This window comes from Odontomachus brunneus, unplaced genomic scaffold (assembly GCF_010583005.1).
Source record: "Odontomachus brunneus isolate Ranch 3 - 2012 unplaced genomic scaffold, Obru_v1 Obru_scaffold_015, whole genome shotgun sequence".
NCBI classification, from domain to species: Eukaryota; Metazoa; Arthropoda; class Insecta; order Hymenoptera; family Formicidae; genus Odontomachus; species Odontomachus brunneus.
In genome coordinates this window covers 2497873-2512325 of record NW_022639465.1, presented here as the reverse complement: position 1 = coordinate 2512325, position 14453 = coordinate 2497873, and the positions used below count along the sequence as shown (strand labels likewise).

The 14453-nt window shown below is 44.7% G+C and overlaps 1 protein-coding gene across 13 annotated transcripts in view; it reads left to right on the top strand.

Annotated features, from left to right (window-relative positions):
• LOC116841398 (glutamate-gated chloride channel) overlaps window positions 1-8498 on the top strand; it is a 98928-nt gene extending 90430 nt beyond the window's left edge. For 11 of the 13 annotated variants that reach the window (XM_032809271.1, XM_032809269.1, XM_032809272.1 and 8 more), the window contains 7 exons: window positions 4790-4859; window positions 5530-5683; window positions 6476-6558; window positions 6656-6790; window positions 6913-7065; window positions 7420-7700; window positions 8110-8337. In XM_032809271.1, the coding sequence (XP_032665162.1) occupies window positions 4790-4859; window positions 5530-5683; window positions 6476-6558; window positions 6656-6790; window positions 6913-7065; window positions 7420-7700; window positions 8110-8337 (1104 nt within the window). Of the gene's footprint in view, window positions 1-4789; window positions 4860-5529; window positions 5684-6475; window positions 6559-6655; window positions 6791-6912; window positions 7066-7419; window positions 7701-8109 lie in introns of all 13 variants that reach the window. The other 2 variants (XM_032809276.1, XM_032809275.1) reach the window with 2 other exon arrangements.
• The last annotated feature ends 5955 nt before the right edge of the window (window positions 8499-14453 follow it).

The following is a 14453-nucleotide window of genomic DNA, read 5'->3' as shown; positions in this document are numbered from 1 at the left end:
ATATATATATATATATATATATATATATATATATATATACACACATATATATATCGCTAATTAATATACAGATTGCGTAGAGAGGACATTTCTGGCATTTGATCTGACACGATCCGGGTAGGTCCTCGATGTATCGCTTTTGCATGGCTCTCACCCTCAGCCTCCTGCCCCCACCCTCGCCGCGCCACCCTTGGCTGTTTGTGTGCGCAGTGTGCCGAGACATTTTTTAAACGACGGGCCTCACCGTTCCCTGCATATTTTTTTTTTGTTAATGCTTGTGCTCGCGAGTGACGTATGACTGCTTGATTGCGAGGAGAGAAGCGTTCTTGGACCATCGTACGTCTCGATCATCGGCGACGGTAGTGTCGAGGATCTCGAGTCGAGTCGAATTCTGGTCGAAGAGCGTTTCATCTCGTCGCTCTGCGATGAATATCTTCTGTTCTCTTACATTTCGATATATATACATAGTCAATCGCCACGACCAATTGATAGGGACGATCGTCACGGATCCGACACGTGTGCGATTCGATAGAATCACGTCGGCTCCTGTATATAACAGTCGAGTCCGTGACGAGATAACTTATCGACATACGCGTATGGCTCCAAGGGAGATCAATCCAGTAGATGTGAATGAACAGTTGCCGACCCCGTTAATCCTTTGTGTCGCGTTGTCCTCGGCTTAAAGTGCGCGCCGCCTCTCTCGATATGAGGAGGAAAAATTGATTCAGACCAAATTTTACCAACCTGTTCGAAATTATATGGGGCTGTGATTCGTCTCAAAACGTTAAAAAAAAATGCAAGTACACGGAAAGAATATTATAGTTCTTCTTTTTTTCATACAAATTTTTTTCAATTTTACATTGTTTCTACACTCTGTGAAAGAAGATAAGAAAAAAAATTTTTTTCGATAGTACTAATAACATGTTTCCTTGAATCTGAATTCTTTTATTTAATCCTAAAGTCCTAAATCTAATGGGTAAATACTCAGCTAAACATAACAAATATTCTTCCTTGTCAAACAGAGAAAGATACACGACACCTATTATCCGTCTTTTTTTACCTGATTTTTTGGTTTCGACCCTTATGCTCGATCTAGTCTTATTATGTATATGACTATCCGTTCCTCATGACGCCATTGTCTCTATTATCTATGCTCTTCCCGTCCTGAATCCTGTTTTCTTATCTAACATCTTATTTCGCTTTTATTATCTACGCACTCTTTCCTACATAATTTCTCCTATCTGACCCGCGCTGTTTAATATATTGTACTTACTCGCACAATACATTAAAATCATTTAAAATTCATGCATCACGTTAATCAAGCATTCACGCACTTGCACGCCGTCTAACCAAATCTACTGAAATATACATATACTAGAAGCCGCTAGTAGACGACTAAAGTAACATCCAGTCTTTTGTCTATTCGTTTTTAACTGCACCGCTCAATTAGTGCAGTAAGTTGGAGTGAGAAAAAATATATTTATCTCATTTTAACTTATTGCACTGGTTCAGCAGCGCAGCTAAAAAGAACAGATGACATGATAAAGAAATCTTAGTTCTTTATGTTCTAATTGATCAATTAAATGCTATCCGTCGAATAGAGTTTCAGAATGCAACCCGGGTATACATTTAGCGTGATCTACAATAGATATCGTAAGCTGCAAGCCATAAGAATTGACCAATCACAGTCGATTATTACAAGAATAATCGACTATAATTGACCAATCCTTCACGGCTAAAAAAAATTTCATGGTTTAAAAATAATTAAAATAAATGTATAAATTCACAAATCGTTTTAATTGCACTTCAATCACCTACAAACGAAATACATACGATTTAGTATAAAATTTTGCAAGAATTGTTGAGTTGCGGCTAACATCATGATCAAAATTTAATTAATTAATTATAGTAATCCTAAAGACTCACAAAACTTTTTAAATTAACTTTTTGCATTAAAATCGCCTACAAACGATTTCACAAGATAGATTCTTAAAATTTAATATTTTACCGGCTAACTTTATACGAATAGGAGTGAATACTCCATTAGAAAGCTGTTCTTCTATTGGATATCGGATCGTCGCACGTCGGATGTCGGATGTAGTGTGAATCCTCCATCAGCTCGGTTCTACAATACGTCGTTTGTCGGAGTCGGATGTCGGAACGCAGTCGATGGTCCAATGAGAGAGTTTATTTTCCGTAAACGGGTTCTCCTCATTGGACCATCGACTGCGTCCCGACACACAACTTCGACAAACGACGTATTGTAGAACCGATCTTGGCGCTCAGTGAACGAATGGATATGATTGATCCTTTCTTGTGGAATTCAGTCGGTATATTCGAATAGTTCGTTGTAACAAATGAAACGGCACATTCTACGATAAGCTATTAGTCATAAGTCGTAGGCAAGTTGACCAACCGCAGTCGATTATTTTTGAAAATAGTCGGCTGTGATTGGTCAATTTACTTGCGGCTTATGACTAATAGCTTATTGTAGCAGGCCTATAATGGAAGGTTCAGGCCGATTCTATTTGGTCGTATCGCAAATCGCAGGTTGCAAGAAATTAATCAATCACAATAGATTATTTTCTTCGACTATGATCGATCAATTTCTTGCGACTTTCAAAGCTACGATACGATCGATGTAGAACCGATTTAAAGCCTGTGGAGAATTGAATATTTCGTTATAGAAAACTGTTCTTCTGTTGAGTATCGAATGATCGTATGTCGAATGTCGGATGCTATGTGAATCTCTCATTAGGCTTATTCTACAATACGTTGTCAGAGTCGAATGTCGGAACACGTCGGAGTCGATGGTTCAATGAAAGAATTTATTTTCTGTAAACGAGTTTTCCTTATCAGGCCATCGACTGTGTCCCAACATCCGACTCCGATAAACGACTTAGGGCCGATTGTTCCAACTTCTTGGTAAGTTACCTGACAGTTAAATCATATGTCTGTCTTCGTTTCTTTCTTCAAATTAGACAGAGACAGCCACATGATTTAACTGTCAGGTAGCTTACCAAGAAATTGGAATAATCCGCTCTAAGAGCCGATCGTTTCAACCTATAGTTCCAAGCTATAGTGCATTTGATATTTACTATAATCGATTATTTTTTACATATATTGGATGCTCAAATTAATTAATCGAATTAGTCGAAATAGTAAAATTGATTATTTTTTTTCGATGTTGTATCTCTATCAATGGCATCGTCTATCCTTCCCTTACGTTTCGACCGTCAATGAGCCTTCTAGTATATACACACACACACACACACACACACATACACATCATACATACAGGATGTCTCTGACTTTTCTTCGTAATTTTATGGGAATATAGAACGGATTGAGGTGAACATAAAAGTCCCATACTGTTTTTTGCGATATTTGTAATAAATCTCGAGATATTAATTAAAGAATATTGGTACGATATGGTAGATGAGCTGTAGATTGGCGTCGTCTACAGTTGTATACTTATACATTGGATCAAACTGATTATCAGTCTTTTTTAATATCTCGACTATTATTGTGAATATCGCAAAATGGTATAGGACTTTTGTGCTCATTTCAATCCGTTCTACGTTTTCTCACAAAAATTGTGGAGGAAAGTCTGAAACACTTTGCCAAGAAATAAAATAAATCTTCTTTAATAGTGCATTTTAATTTCCAAAATATAAATAGCATACATGAAATGAAAAGATAATAATAAATTACTGCAGAATGTCAATCTATTACAGAAAATGTCTCGGTTACAAAAGATTCTATAATAATTTTTACTATAAAATTCCCTCCGTGTACACAGTCGCGGCTAATTATAAATATTCTAACATCCATTTTCTCGACGAGTTTTGTAACTCATCTCATATTCAGAAAAGAGAGAGAGAAAATTTGTTTTTTAATATTTCTCAGAAGAAATACATCTTTCCTGTCGGGTATGCAATGCCCTACGTTGCAAAACTCATCGAGGAAGTGTTGCAATCTTTTGTCAACCGGCTGCGCGTAAATTGTGTTGTCACAGTACATATTCTGTCCAAGAATATTTTCTTCTAATTCATATCTGTGTCGACGATCGTTCCTCCTCACGGTAAAGATAGCGAAAGTACCGATCTGCCATTGCACGTCTCAAGATGGCGATAATACGTTATAGTTAGACGAAAAATTCTCTTCATGCTGCGTGAAAATGTTGAGATAACTTTTTGATCGCTTTTTACATAGACGCAAGATTTCTCGTTTCTTTGGTTTCGTTTTTTCTTCTTCTGTATTCTCATTTATCGAACGCAGGAGTAAGATTACGTGACAAACGAGCTCCTTTGCTCGCGCGTACTCTTTCGTCTTTCGTAATTCGCGCCGACTTTCTTTGCGCGTTTATTAGAATTCCCGTCGCGTCGAGATATTATCGCGATTAAACTGGAATTCGTTTCTCGGTACTATGGCACTGATAATGAAATCGTGATTATCGCGGTCTTCGTTAAATGCAAAGCTGCCATTTGCATAAAGCTATTCTCTTCGTTCGTTGCAGAGACTGATACGTTACAGTAAGCGCTACGCGATACGGAACACTCCGACGATCTAGAACTCCGTTGCTTTTCATTACGTTTCGCACGTTTTAGTTTTGCCTTACTTTACTTTGGAACTTTATAATTGGAAGGACTATCGCTCGGGGTGTGTGTGTGTGTGTGTGTGTGTGTGTGTGTGTTTTGAAAGGAAAAAAGAAACAATTCGCGCTGTACACGCCCGGCGTCACATGCGCGATAAGCTGTTTAACAGACATTTTTCTTCTGCCCTCCAGGAATACTCCGTACAATTAACATTTCGGGAACAATGGTTGGACGAGAGATTACGGTTTAATGACTTTGGAGGTACGTAGATCTTACAACATTACGACTTCGACTCGTCTGTGACTCTTCTTGCACTTTCTTGATATCATTGCGATACGAGACGATCGCGCACAATGCGTTGACACACACTAGCTCTACGATGTATAATATATATTCTCCATGTAGAGAGAATTATTTTCTCCTCCGACGCGCGTCGCAAATTCAAGTTTGGCTGAACCGTATTTCTCTTTTATCCCCGATATAAATGCCAAAGTGTTTTTACGCGATTTCGTACAACCCAATATCTACGGCGCACGCAAGAAATTCCACGCACAAAGGGGCATTTATGTTCAGAACAATGAGCATGGGCAAACGGCAATCGTTTATGCTTTTTTTTCCATATTGCTGTTATTATTCCGTAAATAGCGAGTCGTAACGTTTTATTCACGCGCTATTTGACGCCAATTTGCAACAAGCTATATTTATTCTCTCTATTCTTTCTCTTTTTCTCTTTCTTTCTCTCTCTCTCTCTCTCTCTCTCTCTCTCTCTCTCTCTCTCTCTCGCGCGCGCACACACCCGATTCTCGCACACTCGCTCGCATGCTCTTCCCGCGCGCTGAACGAGCTCGTCCGATCGATCGCCGATTGTCAACGTCACGCCGATTTTTCACCGAGGCCACCTCGTTTCCCCTGGAAACCCCTCGTTTTGCAGGTCGACTGAAATACTTGACTCTGACGGAAGCTAATCGCGTCTGGATGCCGGATCTGTTCTTCTCGAATGAGAAGGAGGGTCATTTCCACAACATCATTATGCCCAACGTATACATACGAATTTTCCCAAACGGCTCCGTTCTTTATAGCATACGGTGAGTACAAGTTTCCGTAAAATCACCGAGCCGAATTACTTCCCCCGCACTTTCATAATTCATACGTCCGACGACGTTTCATAAGACATGTGTAGGGTAAAAACATCAATGACACTTGAACACTAATAACACTGTTACGTAATTCTGGATATTTTTATTATTTCGGTTTTTTAACTTGGATATTTCAATTTTTATCGTAAAATATACGTATATATTTATTATATATATATATTTTTTTTCTTTGAAAGTTTAAATATTTATTTTATTGAAAACGGAATAACCCTTTTGAAATATCATAAATATAATACATATATATCGTACATATATAAAATAACTGAAAAAATAAAACAATATACACAAAGAAATAATACAAGTAATAATGATGAATATTCATATTTAAAATGAAATTGAATATATATTTAAAAAGAACCGAAATAAAATTGTCTAGAGTTAGGTATCAGTGTTATTAGTGTCCATTGGTACTTTGACCTCAACTCTTTTTATTGCCTTCTTCTTTCTTTTCTGTTCGCGCAAATTCCACGAGGAAGAGCCACTTATCCGGTCTCGACGCAGGACGAGAATGCATTATCCATGCGCGTGGCTCATCCTCGTATAATCGAATGTTGCGAAATTCGCTCGTCTAATATACATACGGGAGAGAGGGATTTCTCGCCTGTATATCGTGTGTGATGACAAAACAGGGAGCGTGTTCGTTATTGCAAATTGCTTTTTTTCTTTTTTTGCCACCAGTGCTAGCCTTATATAAACTCCCCGTTGTTTTCTCTGCCGCAGGATATCCTTGACGCTCTCCTGTCCCATGAATTTGAAGCTGTATCCCTTAGACCGACAAGTTTGTTCACTTCGCATGGCTAGCTGTAAGTAATTTCGAGACTTGGGCTCGGTCTAATTTCATTCGGGGGCATTTATCTCGGTTCCGTGGCTGAGTAATTATTCGCATTCGTGATCCGACAGACGGATGGACGACGAACGACTTGGTATTCCTCTGGAAGGAGGGCGATCCCGTTCAAGTGGTGAAGAATTTACATCTGCCCAGGTTTACTCTGGAAAAGTTTCTTACGGACTACTGCAATAGTAAAACGAACACCGGTAAGTAACGCGCACGCGTCGTGTGCAGCCCTGTGTACTCGAAGAAAATAGAGCGAGTCTCCTTCGTCCTCGTGAACTGCGTGGCTGACGTCTTCTTTTTTCCGTTTGAATAAACAATGCAGGAGAGTACAGCTGCTTGAAAGTGGACCTGCTGTTCAAGAGAGAATTCAGTTACTACCTGATCCAAATCTACATCCCATGCTGCATGCTCGTTATCGTGTCCTGGGTGTCCTTCTGGCTGGATCAGAGTGCCGTGCCTGCCCGGGTGTCACTAGGTATGAATTATTACCAATTAATTGTCAACTGCATTATATATACACACGCGTTATTGTAATGATATAACAACAGCTAAGTGATATCGATCGAATCGACACGAGACGACATACACTTGTGCGGGAACACACACTTAAACGCGCGACGTTCCGATCACGTTCGCTTTTGCGGACGTTCATCCATTCTCTCCGTCTTCCTGAACATGTCACGGCGAACCGTTCCATCCATCTTTCTGATGTTCTCCACTCTTCTTTTCCCTCGCCTCGCCTGCCTTTCTCCTTTTTGTCAACTGTCCTCGCGTTTGCCTGTCACGAGAATACCTCGAAGAAGATCTGTCTTCCACTTTGCTCGTGCAGGCGTTACGACACTGCTGACGATGGCCACGCAGACATCAGGGATAAACGCCTCACTGCCGCCCGTATCCTACACGAAGGCTATCGACGTCTGGACGGGGGTGTGCTTGACCTTCGTGTTCGGCGCTCTCCTCGAATTCGCGCTAGTCAACTACGCGTCACGCAGCGACATGCACAGCGACAACATAAAGAAGCAGTTTCCGGCGAGCGAGATGGAGCATTCGTCGTCGATCGATCCATCCTCGGAGCTGCTCGAGCCGGACGGATCCGCCAACTTCGCTATGGTCAGTATCCTGAGAGGACGTTTCTCGAGTGCCGTTGGACGCGCTCGAGATGGTTTCGAAATAGCCGAGTTTTTTCCGGGAATCCTCCTTTCGGACGATAGCGACTGCGTTTCCCGATCACGTTGCCTCTACGTGGACAATTGTGGAGAGTTCCGCGTCGTTGTTCGTCGAGGGAGATCTCAGTGTTTCGCGAGTAGATTCTTTTACGTTATACTGTTGTCTCGTCGATCGTTTTTTTTTTTTTTCCTATAGATAGAGGAACGAGATTATGTTAGATTCGGTAGATTCTCTTTCTTATTCGGCAAAAAAAAAAAAAACGGCCCGGGCTGATAATCGAAATTATTTCGTTTAGAGTTAACAGAGCTAAATGCGGGTAACTAATAGATCAATATCACCCGAATTCTTTCAGAAGCCTTTGGTCCGACACCCGGAGGATTCCATAGATAAATTGCGACAGTGCGAAATACATATGCAACCAAGGAAAAAAAACTGCTGCAGGTCGTGGCTGTCCAAGTTCCCGACGAGGTCCAAGCGCATCGACGTCATCTCGCGGATTTTCTTCCCAATCGTATTCGCTTTCTTCAACCTAGCGTACTGGTCCACGTACCTGTTTCGGGAGGAAGAGGGGAGCGAGTAAGCCACGAAGAAGAAGCGCTTGGATCAAAGGAAGTGGCTCGCGGCCATCCTCAACAGTTTCAAACACAACGTTCACGTCCTCGTCAACGGCAGTATCATCAGAATCATCATCGTCACCTTCAGAATCATCATCATCACAATCACAATCATCATCATCATCATCATCATCATCATCATCATCACCAACATTATTATTCGCAACAGCAGCAGCAGCAGCAGCAGCAGCAGCAGCAGCAGCAGCAGCAACATCAGCATCGTCATCAACGTTACCAATCGGATCGCTCGCCGTCGCCGTCCTCGCCGTTGAACGACGACAACGACTGCGTCACCGGCCGATGCTCGCCGAAAGCGTCACGACACTCGCGAAGAAGCTCGGCGAGATCGTCACCTTCGCCGTCGCTGTGGCCGTCGTCGGCGTCGTCGACGTCGCCCTTGGGAACGCCGTCGCACACCATGTCCCGTGGCGCGACACCCTCGCCGTCGATCGCGGCGCCGGTGTCATCCACGGCACTGGCTGCGCCGGCGGAATCCATGAGCGATAACTGGTGCTGGAACCTGTTGCGTAGAATGTTCACCTGTCGTGCCCAGGGTAGCGCAAAGATTGACATCTTTGCGCGCATTGCCTTTCCCCTCATATTCGTTCTCTTCAACTTCGCCTATTGGTCTATTTATTTGTTTTAAGGCGAAGACGGCGTGGGGATGAATAAGTGAGCGGAGAAAGAGAGAAAAAATGAAAGAGAGGAGCCCACGATGGAATCAGAAGAACCGAGTGCGACGTTGGATCCTTGAAGAAACACAAGGCGACTTCGCGATCTCGCGCGCGCGCGCGCGCGCACGGGAGAGAAAGAACTGTTCTCTTTATCTTCAATCAGAGTAGCGCAGTTCGCTCAACAAGGACCGACCAAGTGCACTTCGACGAAAGAAGAGATCCCTCCGCAGTCTGCGCCGAGAAACGGCTGTTTTAGGACGATGAGATCGAAATTTACCATGCAACGTGAACATCTGTCTTGTTGTCCTGGAATGGACGTTAGCAGACACTCGTTTTCATGAAAATAGATACAGCCATGAGGACAAAGACGGTGAACGTTCTAGCGACGTGTACTACACATTCTTACATGTAGCACACGTTGTACATTCACGAAAACCGTACACACACACACACACACACACACACACACACACACACACGCACACAACAGACACATCGTACCTCAATACCCACTCGGAAGACCGCGTGCCACAGACTGAACTGAAAGAGTAGTGGGCCCTGTATAGCCACGGCCTGTTAACAATTAAAAAAATCGTAAAGTTTATAAATAACTAATATCTACGTTTCGCGAAAGCGCACGTCGACGAGCGAGCGAGCTCATCGACGCGCGCGCGCGCGGCGCTCTTGCGAGGCGTCGTGACGGTTGGGGTAATGTTCGCCGTTGCGAGATTAAAACGGCGAACGCTCTTGACTTCGATTAAGTATTAATTAACCGTAAGACGACGGGACGCCGACGATAGTTCCGGCTTCCTTGCGGACACGACGCGATATGTGTGTGCTGTATTTATACAAGATGTCTCTCACTGCTGTGTTTGGCAAAGAACGCGAAACGATCGGTGTTGTCTCGCCGTGCCGCGTATCGCCCTATCTTAAGGCCGCGTCGGGGATGGGCTAGAATGTTTGACGACGGAAAACACTCCGGGGGAAAGATACATGTGTGTGTACATATATACCGGGTGTCAAACATTCCGGCAGGCTGCCGAATGTGTGTACAATGCCTCGTCGGTATGAGCTGGCGGATTCATTAAGCCCCAGCGGCACCAAGGACAGGCGTGGATACGACGTGCCTCCCGAAATCCATATTTGGGTTACCGTATTTTTCTATTTCTCTCATCCCGTAATATAATTTGTAATAAAGAGAATAGAGAGGACGCGCACAGCAGGCGTCGCGAAAAAACTGAAAGACAATTTCAATTCGCCCCAACGCGCTTACGTACACAATGGACCTCGGGAGCCTCCCCGCGCCGCCATCATCATTGACAAGACGAAAAAAAAAAAACGTTTTGGTGCCGCTGGGCTTGTTCCTTATCCGGGCGAGCCTCCTTCCACTCGAGGAGCGCCTCGAGGAAGAAGCGACGAAGCGACCGTCGTTTCGACACGAGTCGTCGTCGGCGGAAGGAGAATCGAAATATTTTAGCCGCGTGTCGGGGACGAGTCCGACGGACCCTTTCTTTCGTCTCTTATCTCTCAGGGGGATGTCCGACGCCCGGATAAGGCTCGACAATGAGGTGCATGGGTCGGCGGCGACCGATAGGCTCGCGATACGAAGTACCATGGAAGCGGTCCCGCCGCTCGCGGATCCCGCGACTTCCTGTTTTTCCGCTGCCCCGGCCTCGATCCCGGCCGATTCTCTCGGTCGGCGACGCGGCTCGGGACTCTCTTACGTATTTCTCGGGAGAGATCGACGAAGCCGCGTGCGGAGGATCTTCTTATCTGTCTGGCTGTCGACGCGACGGTCGATCGATGCGAGCGATCGATCGTTGAGCGATGGTTGCCACAGGCGCGAACCTCCGGCGTCGTCGATCTCGCGGACGGAACGAGGAGACGATGAAGAGAACACGCGGAAATGTGCTCACACAAAAGCGGTGCGAGACGATAGCTGTATTTTTTGAAAATATGAGACACAGTAGATGCCAACCCTCCTTCAAACGGGAGACGACACAGTCGCGGCTGTCGTTATCGACAAAACAAGCCTTGACAAAAGCAATCCCTTCTGTGTACTCGGTGGTGTAACGGACGGCGGGAGGGAGGTGCCGCGCAGTCGGCCACGGAGGCACGACCGAATATCATTCCCACTCTCCCTAGTGATTTCGGGTTAGTGGAAAACTGAGTTTATAGGGAGAACGCTAGTCCTGATGAGGATTCGTCGTCGCCGAAGAAATCGAGAGTCTCCGCAGCCGATCGTAGCCCGTCTCCCCGCCGTTTGCGTCGTATCTTCCTCTTACTTGGTGGACACTATGCGCGCGCGTACGAAGAAGCAAGCGGCTATATCTCATGCCTTTGGCAGGACGTGCCTTGTACCTGGGGTTGGGAGTGCGCGTGCGAGCAAATCGATCCTCGGTCCCGATTATCCCGCGGGTCAATCAGCCGGTCAACGATAGAGTCAGGCCGATGTGATAAATAATCGAGACGTTATCTTTAGACATTAGGAGGCGCGCGAGGAAACGCGGCTCTGTCTCTCAGGTACAACGTGCCTCCCGAGTTTCACGAGACCACGCGAGCGGAACGGAAGCTTGTCTTCGCGGTAATATCGTCGTAATGTACTGATATAAATTTCATTAATAGTGACTGTGTGTTCTTTTATAACGAATCGCCGCACTTCTTTTCGAAAATCTTATCGTGTAACGGTTTTAGGAGCAACTATAAGCTGCTGATGTGGGAATGTTTGTATTTACGTCGCGCGCGGCTCAAGCGAGATCTCGTCGAAAGCTCGACCGACTTCCTGATCCCCGCGGGGACGAAACGACCGAGTGATCGCGAGCGAGAATTCACCCTTCGTTCGTTTCGGCCGGCACAACCGCTGTTTTAAACAGCCGCACGTAGCGATTGCGCACCACGAAGTTTGCTTTTCTCTCCGTGCTGAAATGCCTTCCGAATGGAAACCCGATCAGTTTTTGCCCGCCGTTATAGCGCCGTTGTACCTCGTCTTGTTACGATGAAATTGTCACTTTTCTGAAAGAATTCAACCGGGCGCATTGTGGTGCAGCATACTGAATTTCAAACGGTCCCCATGGGACCGATTACATATCCTGTAATTCTCGTAATCTTTCGAGCCGTAACTCGTTGTCGAGTTCTTTCGCCTCGCGATGATCCTGGCGATGAGAGGATCGACGTAATCCTTGTGTACCTAGTCGACGACGGAAAATACGTAGGAAGTGCACGTTTCTTCTCGATGTGTCTCGAAACAGATGAAAATCGCAAAAGTAGATTGGAGTTCCAGCACCATCGGCGTCGCGTACGTAAGATGCCTAGACCGCTACGCATTTAGATACGGTACGCGTCGTGATATTTGTTTGCGTGTAAACATCGTTCAGGAGACACCGACTTCCGCGCGGGCAGTGTTGGGCATGAATCGGCGAAAATTTCCCTTGACTAGAGTCAAAATGGCGCAAATAACCAATAATCAATCGATTAATCAATCGTCATGTGTAAACTCACAGATGATTTCACCGATTCGTGAAACTGATTGTTAATCAAGCGCTGATTATACACGGATCAGTGATTGCATCAATCGACTCGTATTATTCGTGATTTTACGCATGACAACTGATTAATTTTGGTAATTGATCTGCCGGTTATATCGGCGAAAGAGAACTTTTGTCGATCAACGCTCAACACCGACAGCAAGGACCACCACCGTGTATATTTAAGAGCGACTCTGCGCGTGCCTATATGCAGAAACTCGAAGGGACGCGAAGCCAGTATTTGCGAGATGATTATGTGTATCGGCGACGTATCCCCCGTGATATCTCGCCGCGAGAGAGAGAGAGAGAGAGAGAGAGAGAGAGAGAGAGAGAGAGAGACCGACAGGTGTACATACGTATAGTAAACTACGAGGAGGTGAGATGCGCTCGAACGGCTATTAAGCCGCGCCATCGACTGCGTACACTTCGCATATTTGCGTAGATCGCCAATCTCATCGATGTCCACGTCAACAATCGAAAGCAGTCCGGATTAATTGATGCAATAACGGACACAAAGACTCCAAGTCCCCGCGTGGCTGCGGCACGACTCGTGAACTACCCACTCACGTTATCGGAAGATAACACGGGATGATGATGACAGAAGAACACCATTCCAGGCGTTCGTTTTTAATGCGCGTTAGGAGACAAACGTCAGGTCAGGGAGATTATGTCGTTTTCAAGTGTGAGAAATCTTTCGTGTTCGCTACCGCTCTCTCTCTAAGCTACTAACTATTCCTCTGGGGAAAACTATCCTCGCGCGCATCGGCGGTCTCTCGGTTACAGCGATGCACTGCGCGCGAAAAACGCGATTGTACAATTCACGCACTACCTGTTGGGAACTTGCTGCGATAATTCTTTTTGTCACGCGTACGTCAGAGCTTGTCACAGCGGTGCACACACGATCCCAAGTTCGATCGATCGCGCAAAAGTACGAATGTCTGCTCAGAGAAAAATACATGATGATGGCAAATACATATAGGTGACAACAACACGAATATTGTATGTAGAATTAGTGTATATGTAATTTAATAAGCTATTTTATAGTTAACGCAACTAAAGCTTTAGTTGCAACAACTACAAGATCGTTTATTAAATAACTATGTGCACGTTACAATTGTATGCATACAAAAAATCTCGTACAGCTTTCACCTGTGTAGTTGCTATTTTCATGTTTTCCTTCGAGCGTGGACACGACTTTGGCCACTCTTATTGTGTTGGTCTTTCAACGATACGAATATTTAAATTTCCAACATAAAATATGTACACATATATAAAATACATATATAAATATATTAAATACATATATGTATTCTACATTGAAAGCTGAAATATTCGTACTTGAAAACCAAAACGATAAAAATGCCCAGGTATGTGCCCGGAAGTTAGTACTTTTACCTTGCATAGGTATCGTATCACCGTGAACATGTCACACGAGGGATCGGAATCGACCACGCCGAACGCTTCTACGGGCAAAATGACTGCTTCCAACGTTGCATCTCATCGATCGGCGCGCTTCCACCTCAGGAAGTTGGCCGCTCTTCGGTCTTCGAGACGAGGCTTCCGTTTACTTTAGCAGCCGCGAACGACCGACTGAATTAATTAAGAACTTCATCAGATCTGCTACACGCGCGCGCAGTCACGTAAACACACGTCAGCGACGCGTAGCTCCCTCGAGACGACACATTGCAGAATAAAGATCCCGAAATCCCGGAGATGTGGAAATGTTACGTGAACTGGATGAAAAGAGGGAAAATGGCGCGGATAACCAGATGGATCTCTCGCGGGTCGAGAAAGGAAGAGAGAGAGAGGGAGGGAGGGAGGGAGGGAGAGAGAGAGAGAGAGAGAGAGAGAGAGAGAGAGAGAGAGAGAGAGAGAGAGAGAGAG